The sequence below is a fragment of the Mizuhopecten yessoensis genome, unplaced genomic scaffold (assembly GCF_002113885.1).
Source record: "Mizuhopecten yessoensis strain PY_sf001 unplaced genomic scaffold, ASM211388v2 scaffold11159, whole genome shotgun sequence".
Classification (NCBI taxonomy): Eukaryota; Metazoa; Mollusca; class Bivalvia; order Pectinida; family Pectinidae; genus Mizuhopecten; species Mizuhopecten yessoensis.
In genome coordinates this window covers 865898-889478 of record NW_018408909.1, presented here as the reverse complement: position 1 = coordinate 889478, position 23581 = coordinate 865898, and the positions used below count along the sequence as shown (strand labels likewise).

At 38.5% G+C, this 23581-nt stretch overlaps 2 protein-coding genes across 2 annotated transcripts in view; one reads left to right on the top strand and one right to left on the bottom strand.

Annotated features, from left to right (window-relative positions):
• Positions 1–19066, bottom strand: part of LOC110467095 — a 28058-nt gene extending 8992 nt beyond the window's left edge. Inside the window, exons 1-5 of the mRNA XM_021524010.1 lie at positions 18992–19066; positions 18469–18883; positions 11550–11642; positions 10593–10748; positions 8586–9468 (exon numbers count right to left, since the gene is read on the bottom strand). Coding sequence (XP_021379685.1) covers positions 8586–9468; positions 10593–10748; positions 11550–11642; positions 18469–18690 — 1354 coding nt within the window. The 5' untranslated portion in view covers positions 18691–18883; positions 18992–19066. The remainder of the gene's footprint in view (positions 1–8585; positions 9469–10592; positions 10749–11549; positions 11643–18468; positions 18884–18991) is intronic.
• Positions 19067–19081: 15 nt separating this feature from the next.
• LOC110467103 (extensin-like) lies at positions 19082–21355 on the top strand. The gene has a single exon (XM_021524019.1). It carries the CDS (start codon positions 19082–19084, stop codon positions 21353–21355), a length of 2274 nt encoding a protein of 757 aa, XP_021379694.1.
• Positions 21356–23581: the final 2226 nt, after the last annotated feature.

Below are 23581 nucleotides of genomic sequence, written 5' to 3'. Positions count from 1 at the left end.
AACGGTATGAATCATAAAGAGGAATATATTACTTGCATATACTGATATCATTACAATGTATATAATGCACATACATTTTAAATGCAAGTAAGAATGTAAGATTACCTTAACTGTAACATATATTTGGAATAATTAAGTGAGAAACTGACATACATAACTTGGTTTATAGTACACTTCCATGTGTCTGCAGACAAAAACCTATGTTCTTACTCTTTAAAGAGCTTGTCGCTTACACTAAAATATAAGCAAGGCGTAAAACTTCCAAATGATTCAGATGGGTGAGTTATGAACTTCCTGTGTAAACTTCCTGTAGAAGTGAAACTAGTCTAAAACCTGCTGTCTGAAGAGGTTTGTATACTAATGACCAATCATCTGCAATCTGTCGGTGAATACATCATCTGGGATGACAAACTCAATGACATATATGTAGGTAGAATATAAACAATAAGTTAACCATCAATATGAAAGATATTCAACTAGAGTTTTAACAGTCTGTAACACTATAATCATTGTGTAGTATTTTCTTGAATTGTTGGAATTTTCACTAGCTGCTATATTATTGCCACATTTGGGTTGATCGAAAGTCAATGTCAGAAATGGACATTTAGATACGATTTTTACCTTGCTTGTTGGTCATAGTTCATTTAAGACATGGTTAACCTTGAATGGTTATAAGTAATTAAGATACATTTCTTGTCATGCCATATGATACAGTTTACCTTACATAGTATGTTGTGTTATATTTTAATAACATTACAGGATATATGATATATTTAGATACAGTTTACCTTTCATAGCATGTGTTATATCTTAATTACATTACATGATACGTATGGATAAAGTTTTTCTGTAAAGAAACATCAACATACATTTTATTTTTACAAATTGCATTAAACTGCATTTTTAACTTGCAGGTCATGTTTGATGTAAATGAGTTTTTCACACTTGTCATAATGTCAGTTCAATAGAAGGCGAAAGTAGTTGAGCTGATATTGGTTACATGTGTTTAGATATCCATAGTTCTGTCACAGTTTGAAAACATAACTCAGACAAATATGAGTTACAGAAAAGGTTCACCATAAAGTTCACAGGACACTTCTCTCAGGTCGTTAAGTGTGTTGATGCGGAAGACTACATTTTCGCGAGATTTAACGAAGATAACTCCATCTCTTGTCCATGTATCGGTACACTTGCCGTCAAATTTCATTTTCCTGGCTTTCTTGGCCCAGCTAGCTCTGGTTTTGGATAGGTCCTCATTGATAAATATATATTTTTTTACATCTAGGGGCTATTTGGTTGTGTCAATGGTTTTCAGGTGTTTTTTATTCCGTAGAATTTCAACTTTCAAGTTGTGCGAGATAAACTTTGCAATAATTTGCCTTGGTTTCCCCTCTTGTTTGCGTCCCACACGGTGACTCCAAACTCTGGAACCTTGGCACCAGTTTCCCTTGCGATGTCCAGAATAATCTTATCAGTGTTTTCACCCTCTATTTCAGGTATGCCGTGTACTCTTATACCATTTCTCCTGCTGTACATTTCAAGGTCATCCATCTTGTTTTCAAGTTCATTTATCCTTTGATCCCTGATTTTTAGTTCATTTTGCATAGTTCCATTTTTCTGGTTTACTTTTGAATATACAGCATTGGCAATACTTTCCAGAACCTTTGGATTTTGTAATGCAGAGATAATAGAGTCTACATGTGTGTGTTTTTGTGTGGAATCAATGGCAGCCATATTTGGAAAGTTTATAACAGTGTCTGCACATTCAGTGAACTCAAGTTCGGATTCTGAGTCACTAGCAGTTTCACTTACTTTTTTCTCCTTTTGGTAGACTGAATATCCTTCAGACTGCTTCCCCTGAATTTCCTTTTGGAAGGTTTCCCTTTTTCCTAGGCATGGGTACTCTATGAGAACTGATCACTTGTTAACACAATTTACAATCCACTTGAATCAGACCATAACTTCTCTTTATAACAATTTTCCTGTATACAGGCTACATTCACAGGTATGTCAGGTATGTTTTGGTTACCATATTTTCAAACTTTGACAGACGTTAACTTAGATATGCACACAAATTGGTGGATCTCTGCATCATCAGTACCAGTAATAAAAACACCATCATCAACAACAACAAAGCACTACTATCAACAGCAACAACCATCATCACTTACACAGTCATTACCACCCGCAAAAAAACATCATTACCAACAACAACTCAAACAATAATACCGCAAACACTTACTCTACCATCACCGCAAACAACAACAACAACACTGTAAACACCAACACCATTACCACCCACAACAACAACACGACCACCACCAACTTCACCACTTCCACCAACAAAAACAGAAAACACCATCACCATCTACACCTTCTACAATAATACCGCAAACAGATATACTACCACCAACACAAACAGCAACAATTACACTACCATAAACACTAACACCATCAACACCCACAACAACAGCACAACCACCAACAACTTCACCATCAACAAAAACAGAAAACACCATCACAATCTACACCTTCTACAATAATACAGCTGACACCAACAACAGCAATGGCAACAATTACTATTTTCTTTGAGTAATATTGGATGCTCCACCTGTAAGCTGATTATGTCTGTATTGCCATTTTTCTTTTTGTTGATAGACATACCCACTTGTTCTGTTCAGTATGCAATACATATACTAAAATTATACTAAATATGTGTTGAGGTCGAATTTGACATTTACCTTGTATCTCTAGGACAGTAATTAGCGGTAAGATAACTTATAACAGCTCGTATGTAACTTCCATGAATGGTTCATAAGCCATTAAGAGATGATGTAGGTTTTGATGTTCAACGTATATAACTTATATACGCGTTTTAAGAGATAAGTGAGATGTTGCATGCTCCGCGAGTGGTTGTTTCTGTAAACCTGATATATCGAATAGTCTACTTTAAACGTGTATCATCATGGGCTTTAATTCAACGTTAAAGGAAGAATAGCTGATTTTTGCATGACGTTTATCTAACCTTTCATTGAACTTTGCCTGAATATTTTGTAAAAATATTAGGTATCTAACAAAGTTTTTAAAGGAACTTTACCTAAACTTTTACACAAACTTTCCCTGAAACTGGTCTGAATATTATATGAACTTTCTATGACATTTACATACATTTTACCTGCATGTCTGTTATGAGGTTATGGTTTTATGTATTTTTGTTTCGTTTCTGGGTTACTCTTTCCCAGTGCAGGAATGTATCAGGTATAACAAGTTTGATTGCATCTGCTTCCCTATATGTATACGATTTTTTTTTTATCTCCTATTGATCATTTAAGACGTAGTCAAGGTTGACAACGGAAACGTATTCTTTACAGTGGAGGAATTTTTGGCGAGACAGTCCTACTTGATCGTGCTCAGTACACCCGATATGTTTTGTTTGATTTGGGTTTTACATCGTAGCAACGCATAGGTCACGTGGGGATAGCGACCAGCATGTACATTATAGTACAAAATGGTTGTAAAACAAAAACAATCCATATCAAGTTTATTGGAAACTGGTGGATGAGAGTGTTAAGAGGGTGATATATTACCGTTTTATAGAGGTAAAGGGACAACTCGGCTTATTGAACGTCGTTAATTACTAATTATTATACGGTCGATCAAGTCAATGAATACGGAAAACCCAGACAAGTTAACGTGAAGCGGTCATAAAAACTAAAGAGAGGACAAAATAAATAGAGGGGACGACACCATGGGCAGTAAAAACAAACCATTGAGGGGACAAAATCATGGGTAGCACAAAATTAACCATTGACGAACAAACCATTTAGAGGACGAGAGGACAAAATAATTGATTTGGAAAAAAAGGGATTGTGAAAAACATACCATAGCGACAAGATCAAAGACGGGTGGAGACTTAGGTGTGGGTGGAAATCCAATGTGAAGAACAGAACATTAGAGGGTATTAAACTATTAACAGTTGAAATCGATATAGAATGAAACTAAAAAATCAATATTACTTATAGACAAACCGATAAAAATGATAAAGCCATAGAGAGGATGAAACTTTAAACTTGAGCGCAATGAGAAGAAAACTAGAGAAGAGGGAAATTTTACAAAAGACCTGAACACATGTAATTGGTGCTTAACCACAGAGTGAGATAAATACATAAAGGGGAAGAAAGTATAGAATAGGGATGAAATACACAAGCGACCACAGAAAGGAAAAAACTAAAGACGCAGAATGAAGACAAAATCATTATGAGAGCAACACCTTTGAAACCACTGAATCGGGGTAAAAGCAGAAGCGTAAGAAACCATGGAGATGATGAAACGTTTGAATTCGGAAAAATCATAAAATGGTTAATAAACGGATGAAATCATGAGTCGATGAAACCATTGATCAGTAAGATAAAATATTATTGTACTTTATTTGAACATTATGAATAGAACATAGTTTTTCAATCGTTCCAAAAAGCGAGCAACTTTTATATAAATAAATAAAAAGATAAATCAATATATTATCTAAGTATTCGTCTAGTTGACCTACTTCGTTACTGGTATTGGTCAACGTCAGATAGTATAGATCAGGATGTAAAGGTTGTATCCTGTTATCAATTAATAAAACGGTGATCTCTGTGATCAGGGAGTCCATCATCAGTCGATATACTGTACGTATAGATCCGTGTTTGTCGTCTACAGTGTACTGCTTAACACCGATCCACCATCGATCGACATTACTATCGTCATTCAATCTCCACCGTACAAGCGTCTCACGATCGCCATCAATGCTCTCTTAACACACTCATCTATGAGGTTTAAAACTGACAGGTTAAAAACAATCTATACATCACATGTGTAACTAAGTTTTACGACTCGCGTGGATTCATTCAGTCAACAACCAACCCGTCAAGATCATTTTAAAAAAGAGGTTTGATATATATATACAGAAAATAATAAATCGTTAGATATGTGCTTAATACGATATACGGAAGCAAAGTCATGCTTGACTGTTTTTTCGTGATTGATGTACCTTGTTCATGTCGAATAGTTGTGTTAAGGCTCTTTTCATGACAGCTTGTAGATATATTAACCTCTAAAGTAATTACAGTCAATCACGAAACATTATCAATATGAGTCTAAAGTTATAGGTGTGTCCCAGAGTCAACGCGCAAATACAAATCAGGAACTTTATTTAAAGTTTTCCTTTATACAATTAGCTTAGAAATATCCACACGGCTTGGTCTTCTTGGTCATCCTATCCAAGGAAGGAAGAGTGAATAGACAACAGCAGTTAACATTTCAATTTTCTAGTATATCAATCATGTATGTCCAGGTAAACAGTTCTAAAAATCAATACAAAAAAGACAACAATAGGATCATCGACATCAAAACAATAGGAAATCGAAGGTAACCCCCTAAAATGGAGACCGTATGCTCCGGAAGGGTAAGCGTTTTCTGTATCCCATGTGACACTCTTATTGACTTCTCCCATCTTATCCATGACAGAATGTCGATAACCAACATTTTAACTTGTGATGAAGATGACTTGTACATAGAACCCCAAGGATCCCCAAAAAGTCATGTCCTAATGACAACCGCAATATTTTACAGTAGATTGGAGCATGTTCGGTAGAAATTATTAGCTACGTCAAGAGAACGCATCTATCCAGATATAAAAACGAATCCTTAGGATTGGCTCTTGAGCAAATGTGACATGAAAACACCATAAGCTTGGCAGTCTGGTATGTTATTGCCGTGGAAAGTGACAACACGTAAAATTGACTACTGGAATGTACACAAAATTGTAATTAGAAATACTGTGAAATCAATAACTATCGCGGGTTTTTTAATTACGTTGAATTTGTGAGTGCTCTCCATCCACCAAAGCATAGTTCCACAAAGTAATTACAAGTTTGCCATAAAACCCACGAATTCATGTACGCACGAGAAGATGGGTCCCTCTGTGAAACTACGAAAATTATTCCCCAAGTAAATATCTGATATATCATTACCTTGAAAGTATCAAGGATAGATATTAAGGATAATATCCAGGTATTCTGGAAGTAAACAACGCCCGCCATATGAATCAAGGTCATGTCCAATTAACGTCTCGTCCACAATGTGAGATAGAGGGAGTAACAACACAAAGACAACCATTGACCTTCGTATCGCATAAGGATGACGTCGAGCTATAGCAAACACCTCCAGCCACGCTGTTTCGGGAAATCCATATTTAAATTCACAACAATACACTAGCCAACAGCATTGTTGCGTGTTCGCTAGAGCATGACGTTAACCTCATGCATATCGAAAAAGTTGCTGTATTTCTAGGAAAATCTTCGAAAGATCGAAATTGTGTGTGATGTCGAGGGGAACGCGGAAGGTGAATAAATGCTGTATGCGTGGTTAAATAAAAGAGAAGGTATCCATCTTTAAAACAGTACCCATCCTTTTTCTCGTAGATCAACTAGAAATGTGGGGGTTTTTTATTCGAGGGAGTTTCGGTGTGGTCAATTTTTGTCATCGAGAGATTTGCGGGAGGCACTTTTTACCGAAAATTGTTCATAACCCCTAAATGTGTAGTATTATACATCATCCATGTGTTCTTGTTTCTGATTAGTCAATACGATATCACGTGACTAAAAACAATCGTTATGTCATCCACAGTAGTGCTGCATTACTACTACTTTCGTTATGTCGCCCCGAAATCGTTATATTGCCCTCGTCATGACGCCCTCTCGTGAGCCTCTTCTGTCACCCTCTCGTGAGCCTCTCCCGATAGTCTCTAGAAGTAACGTACTAGCATACGATATTCCTAGAGAGTTTCCGGTAAGCGTTTCTATCAACAAAGATGGCTGCTTCTGGTAGGTAACGTCTGCCGTCTGAGGAAGGAATGCTTAAGGTGCAGGAAATGGATTCGAAGAATACGAAAAGAATAATTAACGGGTCAGTGGAGTCATTCTAAAAACTTTCTGCAGTCAACAGGCCGTGATTAAGTATTTGAGAACTTTGATAATTGAACTTTAGTCCGTCGGTTGGGTGCATTTTGTGCTGGTGTTCACCGAGATATTGTCTATGCACAGCCTAAAGAACGGGCTAAAGAAATATGTGACGGACACGAGTTCTTATCATCGTCCATCATGTACAAAGCCGTAATTTGTGATTTGAAAAAGAAGGGATATGGGAAAATTGGTCCACCCTCAGGTGTGACATAACGACTCTCAGGTGGTCAAGTCGTCATGTCATCCCATATTGAGGGCATCAATTGCATAATATTACTCGAAAAACCTCAGTTAAGGTCAAAACAAAAGCTCAGGTCCCTGTTGTTTTTAGAATATATTCAAACAAGTATTGGTACAATCCGATCGGTCACGCCACTATGGTGATCACACGACCAAATGGTGTTACAAAGTCACAACACATATTGTATTCTTTATGTATTATAATGAGAGGTTATAGATATAATGTTTATCCCGCTAGTGATATATACCTTCATCACATGCATGTATGAATTATATTTGTTAAAATGACAGGATTTGATATGAGCATTATCGTTCCAAAGACAGCTGAAGGGAATGACGTGATAACACAACAAGGGCAGGTAACTCATATGTTAGAAAATGGGCACATGGTAGGTATGCCAACAGTAATCTAGACACTAAAAGGATAACGACATTGAAATGAGGGTAGAACGGAAAATGGAAGGTTAGAGAGCAACATTTGCAGGGTATTTGATGATTAACACAATCAATATACGTCAATATTCCCATAATTATACGGACATTGTGCGAGATTTATTACGTCAACACGTGACACGCGTTAGCCAATGAGATAAGGGGACACTAGGCAGAGGTGTGATATCTAGATATGCCTGATAAGTATTTTTTGATCTTCAATTGTCATTTTCAGATTATTCAAAAGAACTCCGGAAACATTCAGTCCGTTTCGTTGTCTGTACAGTTACATGGATAGTTAAGCTGATGTATTTTCGCTCTACTATAAGAACGTAAGGGACATTATCGTTTTGTACTACAAGCTGATATTGACGTGGTCGATGGCTATTTCTCTGTTATGGCCCATTTCTTGTTACCCCATTAGGCCGATTATGTAGATGATGTGTAATATGATTGTGTCATTTATATAATTTGCATATTTTCCTTAAAACCTTAAGTTCAGTCTTTATCATTTTGTCATCATTTCCGCTGGCCTTCTATTTGGCACCATTCTTTGCTCATCATAGTAACTTCAACAGGTATGATTGGCTTTTGGTCCTAACGTTTCAACAATACATTATGTATATGCCACTAATTGCTATGCGTTAGATCTAGCTCAAGTGTCATACCTTATTCAACATTTAAAGGATGTTTTAGAAAGACTGCACTCTATCGTGTCTCAGTTAAGATTATGTTACACTTGAAAATCCAAGTTTCTATTTAAAATATGTGATTTGAAAACTGAGACAACTCCCTGATTATTAAGAAAACAGAAAGACTCGAGTCAGATTCATGCGAACAATGTAGTTGTGATTGATTACCTGACATGTGAAAACTGAAATAAACACACCAGTGTTGCTGTAAATAGCTTACCTTTGACATCCATGTTGCCATTGGCTGTATCCCCTTGACACGTGGACATGTCGTAGGACTGTGGGTTGATATTTCCGATGGTGCGGGGTAGCAGTCCCGACATGTCCATCCCGTCCGCAGTCCGGTACCCAAGGGCGATGTCTCGCTGGGGTCGGGTTTCAAGCATCCCATGAACTCCGCTAACGAAAAGAGCCTCATACACAACACCCGCCAGGGTCTGTAGTACAAAGTCTCGGAAGGAATAGTAAAACGATTCCAAAATATCGTTTTCAAAATTACATGTGGGATTGGCATTTTTGCACATGAAAGTTAAAAACAGTTCTGATATTCGAACTAAACATGGTGTATTTGTTATGTTTTTAATTCGCATAAGCGGCAATAACCCACAAGATGCGAAGAATGTTTCATCGCTAGTAAATTTATTAGAACTACTTCCTGTTGCAGAATTACAAATAGTATCTAAAACATAACTGTCGCATATGTTTTGTAGTTGTAGATTTGTAAGTTGTGCATCAGACACTCCGAGAAGACTGGAATTTAAAACAGTTTGGTATAAAGCGTTCACCTCTGTTTCAAGTATACCGGTCCCTGATCTTTTGTTCAATATGGCAGCTTTATACTCAGAATCGTTCACTTGTATCCACTCCCCAATGGAGATATTGCGCAACTTATCAAAACTGGTGACATTTCCAGATAAAGCACTCACGCACGTGCTACTAAGGCATCCAAACAATTTTAAAACGTCTGCATTAAATCCAATTTGCTTTGATGTTGATGCCCACAACGTGTTGTTGAGTACTTCCGGTATTTGGCTATAAATATAATTTTCCATGCCATTTACCCTGTCGACAAGCTGAAGATGCCTTGTGTTGAGAACTGTAATCTGTAACAGAGACAAACCGTTTAACGTCTATTGATTAATGGTGTAAAGGGCGTCAGTATCCCAGTTACCCGTAAATCTTATGTCAACTCAGGAACAGCTGATTACATCACCGATAAACAGCATCGTGTGTATGAGTTAACAACTGCATAATCTAAAAGGGCAAAGATTTTATTCTCTTATCTTAAAAAAAAGTTCTTCGATATCCATTTTTGTCCTAATTTTAGTATTTTTAATACTGAAATACACCTTTTGAAAATTTGAATTAGAATTAAAGTAGAACATACGAACTGCTGGAATAATATCACGGTTACGTCAAGCTAACCAGAATTAAACCGTCTTCGTCTTTGTATCTCGTGGCATCAAGAGATCAAGGAATTTCGTAAGACGCAAACCACGGCAGAATAATGGTATTGCATAACAGCCACTTTTCACAGCAAAACAACACAAACACCATACATCGTGCAAAGTGATTAGACCAGTCAATATACGTGCTCGAGAATCTCTCTGCGGGGGCATTTCCTAGAATGACTACACGAGTATTTGAATGTATTTCTAATCGGTTCGTGCTCGCTTATTTCGCTAACGTCCTGATTTGTTACTAATGTTAAATAAACAACAATGCAGTAAGACAAACATCTAACGTGACATGTTTTGTTTTGTCCACTAACTAGTAATGCTGCAGACTCAATGCGAGCAAAAGTACGGAGGTGTTTCGACCCCAAAGTCGCCAGATGCAGTTTATATCATATCAAGGTCTTAAATATGTGTTTTTTTGCTTTTGTCTTGGTTTATGTCCTCAAAATAGCTAAGATCATTGAAAGACAGGAGAAACAAAATTGCAAAGAAAACAGTTTGTAGGTGAGACAGAAAGATTGTTGGGTAACGAATGATTCTTTGGTCTATTTTATGTTCCCCTTTACTTTGAAAACGGATTTTATCTGGCTATCATCAAGTATTTAATGTTGTCATGTTTTTATGTCATTGTGACGTCTCACTGTCATGACGGCACGTCCATTGTTTCAATTTGACGTCATTATGGGTGCTTTTAAATGAGCTAATACGCCAAAATATGCGACATGCATATTAACTGAATAACATGGTAGCGTTAAATCTGGAGTACGTACCGTATCAGTCTCCGAACAGTCGGCGCACTGAGACTTTGTAGCAGTGACGTCAAAAATCTGACTGATGTTATTGCTGAAACTAACACGTGACTTGGAAAACAAAATGGCCGTCTTGTGTCGGTATTCACGATATACATATGGGCCACGCTGTGAGAGCTGAAAAACAAGAACAAAATTTGTTGACTCAAATATTTCTTACGTATTTTGTATAGTTACAATAGCAGATTAAATTTTCATTTTGTGGTCACGATTAATGGATTAACTTTTATGACTTGTCTCGGGTTAATTGATAGCTAACGCGAAAAATTCAAGTAAATATTAGTGGTTTAAGATATTAAAAAATATCTTAGATTTGATGAAACTCGGAAGCATAGAACTTGTCGCTAAATATACCATGTTCTGTCAAAAGATATCTGCTCAATGTCGAACATGTTAAATTATTATAAATGCCCTAATTTAAGTCCAAATCAATTGATAAGTTACACATAGACAGACGATGATATTTCATGTCCACAATTTTATTGACTTACGAAGTATACACCAAATTAACGGATTACAATCTAATTAGGAGGAGATTGCCGTTATGCAAATTCAAGGAGTTCCGGGTTTATTTATACTTTCACCATCCGCTGTATTTAATTATGGCAACACAACTTATCCAATGAGCGATGTCGATTTTAAAATTCATAATATGATGTTACATATCTGTTTTGAAATATTACATATCTTAAATGTTATATTTGATATATTATATAGCATATACGACATCAGATATATTATATATACAATAATATATGATATACCATCTAAGATCAATAGAGTTTATCATATGTAGATATCAAGGATTTGGGATTTCCATATCCTCTTCATTATTGACATTTTTCTTCTACTTTTACCAAAGATTTTGATAAGACTCAGTTGATACTGACCATTGCCAGTGTTAATAAATGTACTGACCACTGGTTTCTGACCGTTGTACAGGACTCCGGATGGGTTTGTGACCACCCAGTAATATAGTTTGTTATAGCGGTTCCATTCACTCTCCGTAACCTGTAACATACAAAACTTATCAGTTCTATTCTCTTTCCGAACCGGTAAACGTGACAACTTATCAATTCAATCCACTCTCCAAAACCTTTATCATACATTCGAAAATCTGCAGCAGGCAAAGATATCAATTCCAACATTCACACACTCAATTTCATTCGATTATCGAAAGCTGTAACAAAATACCAAAAATAAATACTTTCACTCAATGAAAGCTGCAATATAAATAAATTTTCAATTTTTTAACTTTCCTTAAATTCAAGCATTAACTCTTTGCAACACACACAAAATGAATTCTTAAAAGTTGGTCATTTAACTGACTGACACCCTCTCTTTTTCTTCAGGAATCATAAACATGTTTACATGTCAGAAATAGAATGTCCTGCATCCCGGAAATGACGTAACAGGAAAGAAAACACTAGAGGACTGTTTAACAAACAAAAATTAAGCGCGTTTACTGAATAAACAAGATTTATTCATAACGTCGGTATGTTTTGGATAAACACACGCTATTGAAGTGTTGTCTTAATCTGCATGTCAATGTTACAATGTTCTTTATAAAATCAGATATACATGTACAGATATGCGCAATTAATCACTTTTGTAGGATATAGATGCATGAGATGTACCCATTATGTACCCTCCGGTCACGTGTTCACAGAAAATAACTGACTCATATATGTCGTCATCAACATTTGCTGCATGGGTCCCATGGGAGCTGTCAGCTTTGCTCTTCCACTCGTGTGGGTCAGAAACACTCGGGCGAATATAGTTGTATTAAAAGTCCATTACATTGAGCTGTCCAGATGACTGACATCGTATATAAACTCTGTTGGTTAACCAGACTCCAGGTAAACCTCAAGTTTCATACACGCAAATTTTAAGAATTTGCTTATTTAAGTGATAACGCAATATGGTGAAGGATCATTATAGGGTTAATTTTAGATGCATAAAAGAGGTTTTAATCACTGAAGAGCAATTTCCCTGATATTAGAAATTTGATCTTCGAATACAAATAAATTACAATCTTACAAAAATTAATTAATCCTTTCATATACAATGTACAGGTACTAGACTGCCGGTGATAGGTTAGATTCAAATTGAATAAAAAATAAGCCTGTTAGATGTTTAGGTCAGTTTGAAGCTAATGAAACAACATGCGGATCCAGTGGAATTAGCCTCGGAATATCGACGTTTTTAGATGTCTAAAATGTTCATCCCGGGTTTGATCAAACGGTGACCTTAAATCAAGTAATCCCCTACTTACACAGGTATGCAGTATGGGAGCTAATTATGGCATCTCGGAAGTCATGTAAACGTATATTGATGGTAAAATAGGCAGCGTGCAGGAGTTAGTTGGCCGGTATTTAGAGAACCATTAACTTTGCTCTCTCCTCGTTTGTTCTATTAGTTCACCTTAATTGTCACTTAATTTACTCAACAGATCATAAATGACGAAAACAATTTAATTCTTATTCCTGTTTGAAACGACATTAAATGCTAGACTTTGTTTGTTTGTTTGATTTTGTTTAACGTCCTATTAACAGCTAAGGTCATTTAAGGACGGCCTCCCCTGTGTGCAAGATGCATGCGTGTAGTGTATGTGTGTGTATTTTGGGAGGCTGCGATATGTTCGTGTTTGTCTCCTTGTGATAGGGCGGAACTGATGCCGACTCTATAGTGCTACCTCACTGAAACATACTGCCGAAGACAGACTTTTCACTGTAATTAACCGTTGGCATTAATAACATTGGTGTCATGCTTTTACACATTCCCTAGGGAAATTCTATAATTTAGCTTAATGAGAGCTACAAAATGTATGTCCGGCTAGACAACATCAATATTGAGGGTCTGAACAGTAAATGAGCAATAGAAATACGAAGTTAAAAAAATAATATTTGAAATTTTATTTAATCTATGAAGAAGCCAGGCGAGCTAAATTTAGTTTCACTTACAACAGTCCATAGCCCATAGTGAGTCGGAGGAAACATGGCGATGTTAACAGTCCATAGCCCATAGTGTGTCGGGGGAAACATGGCGATGTTACAAGTCCATAGCCAATAGTGAGTCGGAGGAAACATGGGGATGTTAACAGTCCATAGCCCATAGTGCGTCGGGGGAAACATGGGGATGTTAACAGTCCATAGCCCATAGGGAGTCGGAGAAAACATGGCGACGTTAACAGTCCATAGCCCATAGTGAGTCCGAGGAAACATGGCGATGTTAACAGTCCATAGCCCATAGTGAGTCGGAGAAAACATGGCGACGTTAACAGTCCATAGCCCATAGTGTGTCGGGGGAAACATGGCGATGTTAACAGTCCATAGCCCATAGTGAGTCGGAGGAAACATGGTGATGTTAACAGTCCATAGCCCATAGTGAATCGGAGGAAACATGGCGATGTTAACAGTCCATAGCCCATAGTGAGTCGGGGGAAACATGGCGATGTTAACAGTCCACAGCCCATAGTGAGTCGGAGGAAACATGGAGATGTTAACAGTCCATAGCCCATAGTGAGTCGGAGGAAACATGGCGAGGTTAAAAACCTCGTAGCTTGTACGATTCTCTTCAGTTTTACCACAATAGCGTTGCATTGATAAAACAATTTAAATGAAAAAGTTCAACAGCTGTTTTGTGATTAAAATAACACACAAAACACCAAAAAACAAGAAGGTCTTGAATATCTGTCAAAAAAGATTTATTTATCCGTGTTCATTTAAACGTAAGAACGAATAGCAAAATGTATAGCATGTGTATTAAGAGTAATACAACATGAGAAAATATATAGCCTGGTATGCAAAGAAGTCGATTGTTAGGTAGTTATTCTGAATAGTCACATAGGCAATCATTGTTCAAATATATGTCTACTTCTGGTGATTCAACCACCCTCTCCGGGTTGATACACCAATCAATGTCTTCGTGTGTGTAGGGAATACAATATATTCTTATGTTATACGGATCGAAAGGTGGGAACTTTATCTACAAATACAAATCTACAAATCTACAAACATTTTCAAAATAGTAATAGTCTTTTTACTAAGAACTCATTAATTTGTAAACGAAAACAAAACACTAAAAAAACCGGCTCAATCTGACCTAACTTGTGCTTACAATGTCCGACGCAATGTCCGGTAGACCTGCTCATCATTGAAATGACGTTGTCCTTTCAGAAAACGTGGCGATGTTATAGAAATGTCAATAAAAACGGCTTGGTGGACAAATAATTAAATTTATTAACAAATTAAAACAATTGAGTCTCTCAATGCATCAGTTTATATTTTTACATGTACACCCTCACACTCAGCTGCATCGGAATCGACGATGAACCGGACAGGCACCTGCACCGTACACAGTTGGGATTTGTAAAGTATGAGAAGGTTCTCTATGTAGAGTTTGCTTTAAAAACAAAGATGTAATTCTGTGACATTATATCAACTGCATTTGTTTTAACTGAGCTTCGTCTAAATAACATTCTACGGTGGATTTGCAATATTAAAATGTAGAGTGTGTAGGTATCATTATATTATTAAATTCGTATGTGCTAATAGCATATCTTGCATTGATATCCCTATATTTGCAATCTGTTTTCATTATGTTTTATCTTTTAGGGAAAATGTTAGCTATAACAGCTGTTGTCAGTTAAAATCAGACATGTTCAATGTTAAGTATTAAATCAATGCGATCCCAGTACGAAATTTTGAACCTCGCCACCACTTCTTTCTGATTGCAATTTGAGTAATTACGAATGGCGGCTAACTCATAATAGACAAATGATTGACTGTTTTCAACCCCAGTCAAGACATGAGAGAAGCTATAGTTTGGGAAACATACCATCCTACTTCAGATAAATAATACCCAGATAAATTCTTACAGATATTCTAAACCCAAGCTTTTTATAAACAAGAAAAATGCTACAAAATTTCAATTTAGATGACTGAGAATAATTTCAAGATTTCTGCATCATCTTATTTCACATCCCAATACAACTATGGTCCAGCTGATTAAATTTCCTAAGTGCCTTGCGATCTAGGTATTAGCCATATGCAAAGATATGAGTACCTTCATAAAGGGATCAAAATATCGAGAAAATCCTACTTGAATTCGAATGCGAAGTTCAAGATACTAATGTTTTATTGTGGAAGACTACGCCAGACAATGTGCAAAACGAAAGCATGCTGAATTCGATTCACTTTCATAGTGTGTTTGATATATCATTTCCATCATTCAAAAACAATTAACAGCTCGAGTCCAAAATGAAAATAATTTAAAACACAAGACACAGTATTTCTTGACCCCGATGTCTTAACCACACTCAACGATCTGTATTTAGTTGTGGCTGCAGAAAAAGCGTCTAACTTATACTTTGCCTGCAGCCACTATACCATTTTCTGTTTGTAAAAATAACACTAGGTTTTGCTTGATAACCAAGGAAACCATACCTACTAAACTTCGGGTTTTTTGAAAGAAAAAATACTATCAAATCATGCTTATGTATAATCATATATCCGAATACCAATTAATGATAAAAACATGGACATTCCTTGTTTGCATTGGATTTAAAAACTTCACAAGAATTCCCATTACAACGTGTCATCGACGGGACTGCTAGTTGCTCAACTAAGCCGTTATCCAAATGTATTTCCTTCTTTCCTTCTCAGTACCATTCTATCAGGGTAACAGTAGCATTGTGACAATAAATACTCTAGCAGTGGAATTAAGTGAATGTGGATTTTGGAGAACTCGAACAATCTTTCGATTAATCTTGAGCATCCTCTCCTCAAAAATGTATCAACGCTCTCCTTGTTTAATTTTGAAAGCTTTCTTTCCCAGTGTGTCAGTTTAAATTCCGGTTGGCGTTTAAGCATGTAGGCTCATATTAAAAAGAAATATTCCAAAGGAATTGTAGGCATTTTTAAATGCTGTTTTGGAATACTTCATCGTTGCATAGTTATAGATGCAATTTTTGATCAATACTCTGTATGTTAAGTATAAAATTTTATGTTATATACTTAACAATTGTGAAAAAAGGAAACATAGCCGGCAGACACAAAGTGCGGAAATTCTTATTATTAAGATAAATATTGTAATAATAAATTTTGATCATGTACGTGCTAAGATAAGGGTGTGTTAATATAGTAATGGATTATGACTGTGTGTAGTACTACATACATGTAAGAGTATTGTAAGTAATTCTGAGTGTACCCACTAAGGGTAGCTCTGATATTTTATAAAGATTTGTTGGATTTTGCACCATATTGGAGGATAATTAATTCCCCTGTGTTGGATAGTATATACGTTTCCAATCCCAGCTGTATATATCCGTTGTCAACATCAGCGCAGTTTAGTCCCACAAGTATCGCATGTCCTTTGTTTAGTGTTTTCCAACTGTAATTTCAACTAGGGATCATGCATACGTGGTATGTAGGAGATGTCAGCAGGTGTAGGTCAATTCCATATCTACCTTAGCATGGCCGTACTTTACTTAATTGTTGAAAATCATGCTAAGACCATTACAAGACAAATATCGCGTTTGAACACGAAGCAATGCTGATTTGTACCGTGATGGCCTAAATAGATAGTCCCCTTGGTACAGGTAAATATATAGGCTCTAAAGGTGAATGTCGATATAGGTACCACAATGTTTTAAACCTGGTAGAATTGGAAATCGCCTGCCAGTCATTAATTTTTCATTAGTGTTTCATAGCTTCCTGAACTGTGGACCAAATCGCGATAAATTATTCATAGACGGGATCGGGGGGAAACAATGCGATGTAAAAATCAGTGAGAGCGAATCGTGATGTAGAGACAAAACCTGACAACTAATACAGATCTGGACAATAGAAATGACACCAGTCTCTCCCATAAACAGTAGCGTGTTGAATGTATTAACATGAATGGCCGAGACTGGGTCACGATCCTAGAAGAATAACGTAGATAATTGTAATTGTTTGACCATCCTTTTACTAGAATTGTCTAGCGGCGTTCACTGCTGATGAATTAATCAAATGAAATGGAATTCTGCTATTTAGAAATGTACCTGATGTTGTTGACGCCTATTTTGCGATATTCAATAACAGTGTGTTAGAAAGTTCAAAATGTCGCATACAACATTCAATAATCAGATTTACACTTTGATAACATTGAACGGTCGATTGGAGATGAAAGAACGAAATAGAAGTATAAAGATGAATTCATGTGGTGATAAATACGGACATTAAATACCTCAGGGGTACTGGCAACAACAGGAAAAACCTAGATATTAACCGAATAATACCAAAAGAAACTGTCATCAACTCAAAAAAATAGTTAGCTGTAATGAACACAACAATTAAAGTAGAAATATCAACAATATGAAATAGCACAGGAACATGGCTACAACATGAAATATAAACGGTATGAAATACCACAAGTAAACTGCCATCAGCATAAACACAGAACTGTATTCAACATGAAAATCAAAAGGAGAAATATTACAATTATGAAATACCTCAAGTGAATGTTCAGCGACCAGCAGTACAATAAATTAATGAATAGGAGACATATTTACAGCTGTGGTAATACACCGTACATAGTACTGAGTGATTAGTGTGTGTAGCTCATAGCCCACAATCCACTCTTTAAAGCACAATCGCGTTTAATAAAAGTTATTTGTAAATGCAAATTCCTGTTACTTATATCTTAAATTTTGTCTGAAATACACAATTTATATACGTTTGCTCACAAACGAAGTGAGTGCTTGTAACGGCCTTTGTCGCCCTATACTCTGTTTTATATTAAATCAACCTTTAAAACAGGACACAAATTGTGTGTAAAGAGAAACAGTACTTACCCATTCGGTGAATAGTTCGTGCTCTGTACTGGTCACACATTGTTCTTCAATCACACGATTTTGGGCGAAGTCTGGAAACTGGAGTCCGATAATCAGTCCGACCGCCAAAATGATGAGCGCAACAATAAAAATCCCCGCCCCTAGAATCGCCGTGGAAAGATCCAGCGCCGGAGGACGGGGTTCCTGCTCGGGGTATTTTTCATTCCACGTGGCCCTTGTCATAGCCAGGTCTGGCCTCCTCACGTACGAAACACCATGCTAAACTGCCCACCCTGTTACGGCGGTCAGTGATCTAACTATAACGGCTTTATCGCTATTGATGGTTATAGATGCGGTCGAGTCCATTGCACGTGTTTCTGACATTCCTAGTTCAACAGGATTGATTGTAGCATTGACCATATGTTTGCGGCCGCATCTGTTGACATAAATGTGTGAAACTGAGCGTGATATATGTCCATGGTAATGAATGTCTCTAATGAACACTAATTAGGCGCCTAAAGAATAAGTAAATAGACCAATTTACCGGTTTCTGCCGACACTCTGCACGCCCGAGGTTGTGGGTTACTAATATCGATCCTGTACCCGACTTGACAGTATCAGCTGTGAAATAGCGATGACAGTCAGGAGGAACGTTTTGCCTCGACTGCTGCCTCTTGAAACCACGTACCAATCAGCCCCTACCCAAAGGCCTCCATTCACAATCAGCCCCTACCCAATAGCCTCCATTCACAATCAGCCCCTACCCAAAGGCCTCCATTCACAATCAACCCCTACCCAAAGGCATCCATTCTCAATCAGCCCCTACCCAAAGGCCTTCATTCACAATCAGCCCCTACCCAAAGGCCTCCATTCTCAATCAGCCCCTACCCAAAGGCCTCCATTCACAATCAACCCCTACCCAAAGGCATCAATTAACAATCAGCCCCTACCCAAAGGCCTCTATTCACAATCAGCCCCTACCCAAAGGCCTCCATTCACAATCAGCCCCTACCCAAAGGCCTCTATTCACAATCAGCCCCTACCCAAAGGCCTCCATTCCCAATCAGCCCCTACCCAAAGTCCTCCATTCACAATCAACCCCTACCCAAAGGCCTCCATTCACAATCAACCCCTTCCCAAAGGCATCCATTCACAATCAGCCCCTACCCAAAGGCCTCTATTCACAATCAGCCCCTACCCTAAGGCCTCCATTCACAATCAGCCCCTACCCAAAGGCCTCCATTCACAATCAGCCCCTACCCAAAGGCCTCTATTCACAATCAACCCCTACCCTAAGGCCTCCATTCACAATCAGCCCCTCCCCAAAGGCCTCTATTCACAATCACCCCCTCCCCAAAGGCATCCATTCACAATCAGCCCCTACCCAAAGGCCTTCATTCACAATCAGCCCCTACCCAAAGGCCTCCATTCTCAATCAGCCCCTACCCAAAGGCCTCCATTCACAATCAACCCCTACCCAAAGGCATCCATTCACAATCAGCCCCTACCCAAAGGCCTCCATTCACAATCAGCCCCTACCCAAAGGCCTCCATTCACAATCAGCCCCTACCCAAAGGCCTCCATTCACAATCAACCCCTACCCAAAGGCCTCCATTCACAATCAGCCCCTACCCAAAGGCCTCCATTCACAATCAGCCCCTACCCAAAGGCCTCCATTCACAATCAGCCCCTACCCAAAGGCCTCCATTCACAATCAGCCCCTACCCAAAGGCCTCCATTCACAATCAGCCCCTACCCAAAGGCCTCCATTCACAATCAGCCCCTACCCAAAGGCCTCCATTCACAATCAGCCCCTACCCAAAGGCCTCCATTCACAATCAGCCCCTACCCAAAGGCCTCCATTCACAATCAACCCCTACCCAAAGGCCTCCATTCACAATCAGCCCCTACCCAAAGGCCTCCATTCACAATCAGCCCCTACCCAAAGGCCTCCATTCACAATCAGCCCCTACCCAAAGGCCTCCATTCACAATCAGCCCCTACCCAAAGGCCTCCATTCACAATCAGCCCCTACCCAAAGGCCTCCATTCACAATCAGCCCCTACCCAAAGGCCTCCATTCACAATCAGCCCCTACCCAAAGGCCTCCATTCACAATCAGCCCCTACCCAAAGGCCTCCATTCTCAATCAGCCCCTACCCAAAGGCCTCCATTCACAATCAACCCCTACCCAAAGGCATCCATTCTCAATCAGCCCCTACCCAAAGGCCTCCATTCACAATCAACCCCTACCCAAAGGCATCCATTCACAATCAGCCCCTACCAAAAGGCCTTCATTCACAATCAACCCCTACCCAAAGGCCTCCATTCACAATCAGCCCCTACCCAAAGGCCCCCATTCACAATCAGCCCCTACCCAAAGGCCTCCATTCACAATCAGCCCCTACCCAAAGGCCTCCATTCTCAATCAGTCCCTACCCAAAGGCCTCCATTCACAATCAACCCCTACCCAAAGGCATCCATTCTCAATCAGCTCCTACCCAAAGGCCTCCATTCACAATCAACCTCTACCCAAAGGCATCCATTCTCAATCAGCCCCTACCCAAAGGCCTCCATTCACAATCAACCCCTACCCAAAGGCATCCATTCACAATCAGCCCCTACCAAAAGGCCTTCATTCACAATCAACCCCTACCCAAAGGCCTCCATTCACAATCAGCCCCTACCCAAAGGCCCCCATTCACAATCAGCCCCTACCCAAAGGCCTCCATTTACAATCAGCCCCTACCAACAGGCCTCCATTCACAATCAGCCCCTACCAATATGTCTCTATCACAACCCTCCCCATGTCAGCCCCTACTGACAGGCCTCTATCACAACCCTTCCCATGTCAGTCCCTACCGACAGGCCTCTATCACAACCCTCCCCATGTCAGCCACTACCGATAGACCGTGATCAAAACCCTCCCCATGTCACCCACTACCCACTGGCCTTTATCTCATAATCAGTCCCTTCCCCCAGGCATCATTTCACAATCAGCTCCTACCAAAAGGCCCCTATCGCAACCCTCTCTGTATCAGCCGCTACCCACAGGCCTGTATCAAAACCTTCCCCGTGTCACACTTCCTTTCCACAGGCCTCGGTCACATCCCTCCCCATATCACCCCAAACCAAACACCTCTATCACGACCCTCCGCAGGTCAGCCCCTACACACAGACCACAACAACAGTACAGTTAGTTTTTAGCTTACTTGTATTATCTTAGTCCAGGTCGTTTGCCTTTCATAAGAGTGTATCCAAACGAGAAGCAATACGATTACTTAATTTGAAACATAAAAAATAATGTTAATATTTTTATACAAGTCTATGCAAACAAACAAGTAATTCCAATACTAGATTATATAAATGTACTTGGAAACGAGTAATATGATCACTAAACTATATACCTGCAAACTTAAACAGACAAGTAATATTAGAACTATATATAACTCATTATGACACAGAGAAGGAACATGCTGTACAAGGAAATAAGCAGTACGATGAAGTGGTAGTAGGGCAGTGAGGGAAATGTTTAATTTAATATACGTTACAACTGTTATCTCTATTGTATAATATCTACTCAGATTTATCACTGCCTTTTAGTAAACTTAGCACACATATAATAGCATCCTCCTCGCCTGCTTGTTGACGGATCATAATTTATGATTACTGGAAAACCACAGCAGGTAACTGGTTTACAATATGAGTTTGTATCCTAGAGACCTTGAACTGATTAAGTACCACGTGACAAGACAGGATATAACCTCCCGGGTTGTGTATTACATCACGTGACAGGACAGATGACATTACCCCCCAGGTGGCATATTACATCACGTGCACACAATCACCAATTACGTGTGAAAAGTGGATAATGATTACAGTATAAAGCCGTAGATTAAATTATTGCAGGTTTCCCCCTGTGATAACTGTTATCAGCGAGACGTACGACACAGTTAAACGACCTTAGTGATAAAGCGTTTTATTGACGCCGATGCTGTGACTTCTAGAATCGAATAGAGATGTTGTTTCAATTCAACTGAGCTTTGTTTCTCAACGTACAAAGGGTTCGGACAAAAAGTATTATTCTAAAACATATAAAATAAAGGGATGAATTTAGAAAAGGGGCAATATATGATACAAGGACGAGACTGGTATCTGCAATGCCATATAAGAAAAAGAAAGGTAAAAAAAAATCTGATTCTACAACGGTCACCGATTTGTTGCATTATTATGATATAGGATACAGCAAAGAAATATACCTTTTTCAAACACTGCATGAACATGGGGGCAAAATTAAAAAAAGGAATGCATGGAGGACGAGGACATAGATGTATCAAAGCTGAATATAAGGATAGACTGATAATTGAGAATGAGATCGTTTTGCATGTTTGAGCTCAGATATATTGAGTTTGTTTTAATATTGAGATTTAATTCTGCTCATAGTTAAACTTAAATTTATTTCTAATTTAATTTTCTGTTTTTGATGATATGTTTGTAGTGTACCAACTATCTTGTTTTCCGGAGGCCCTGTTAATAAAACGTTTTTGTTTCATTAGCACCATGCAGGACGGGATCGAGAAAAGAATAACAGGTGACTAATGTGAAAACCTCCTGCAGAATTGGGAATTGTTCGTGTGTCCTCTACTCGGGGACACAAAAGTGACCAAAATAAATATGCAGCACCCTTTTCAATATCCTGGATCTTTAGATTTCTCTCTCCTTCTTACTACTATTTATTTCTTAACGCCTTGGTCACTTTGTGATTTAGCATTGATTGTTTGCCCAGGTGAGGAAGGCAATGGGTTCTGTCCCTAGGCCGGGACATACCGAAGTCCTTAACAATGGTAGTTGCTATTCCCTGTTCAACGTTCAGTATTTAGGGTAATGGCAACAACTGGTTCATCCGTTGTTACTATAATGTGACCGGATGGAATGCTGTGATGAGTGCCTTCGGCAAGGTATACACAAAGAGATAGCACTATAAAGTCGGCATCAGCTCCGCGCTATCACAAGGAGGCAAATACGACAGCATACCCTGTCTTCGTCACACATACACACATGCACGCATACACAACACGCATTGAGGCACGTCCTGAAATGATCTGAGCTGAACGTTAAACAATATAAACCCAAAT

What these genes read in the sequence shown, in the direction of transcription:
- LOC110467103 (XM_021524019.1), top strand. Translation starts at nt 19,082, where the DNA reads ATGACAGTCAGGAGGAACGTTTTGCCTCGACTGCTGCCTCTTGAAACC.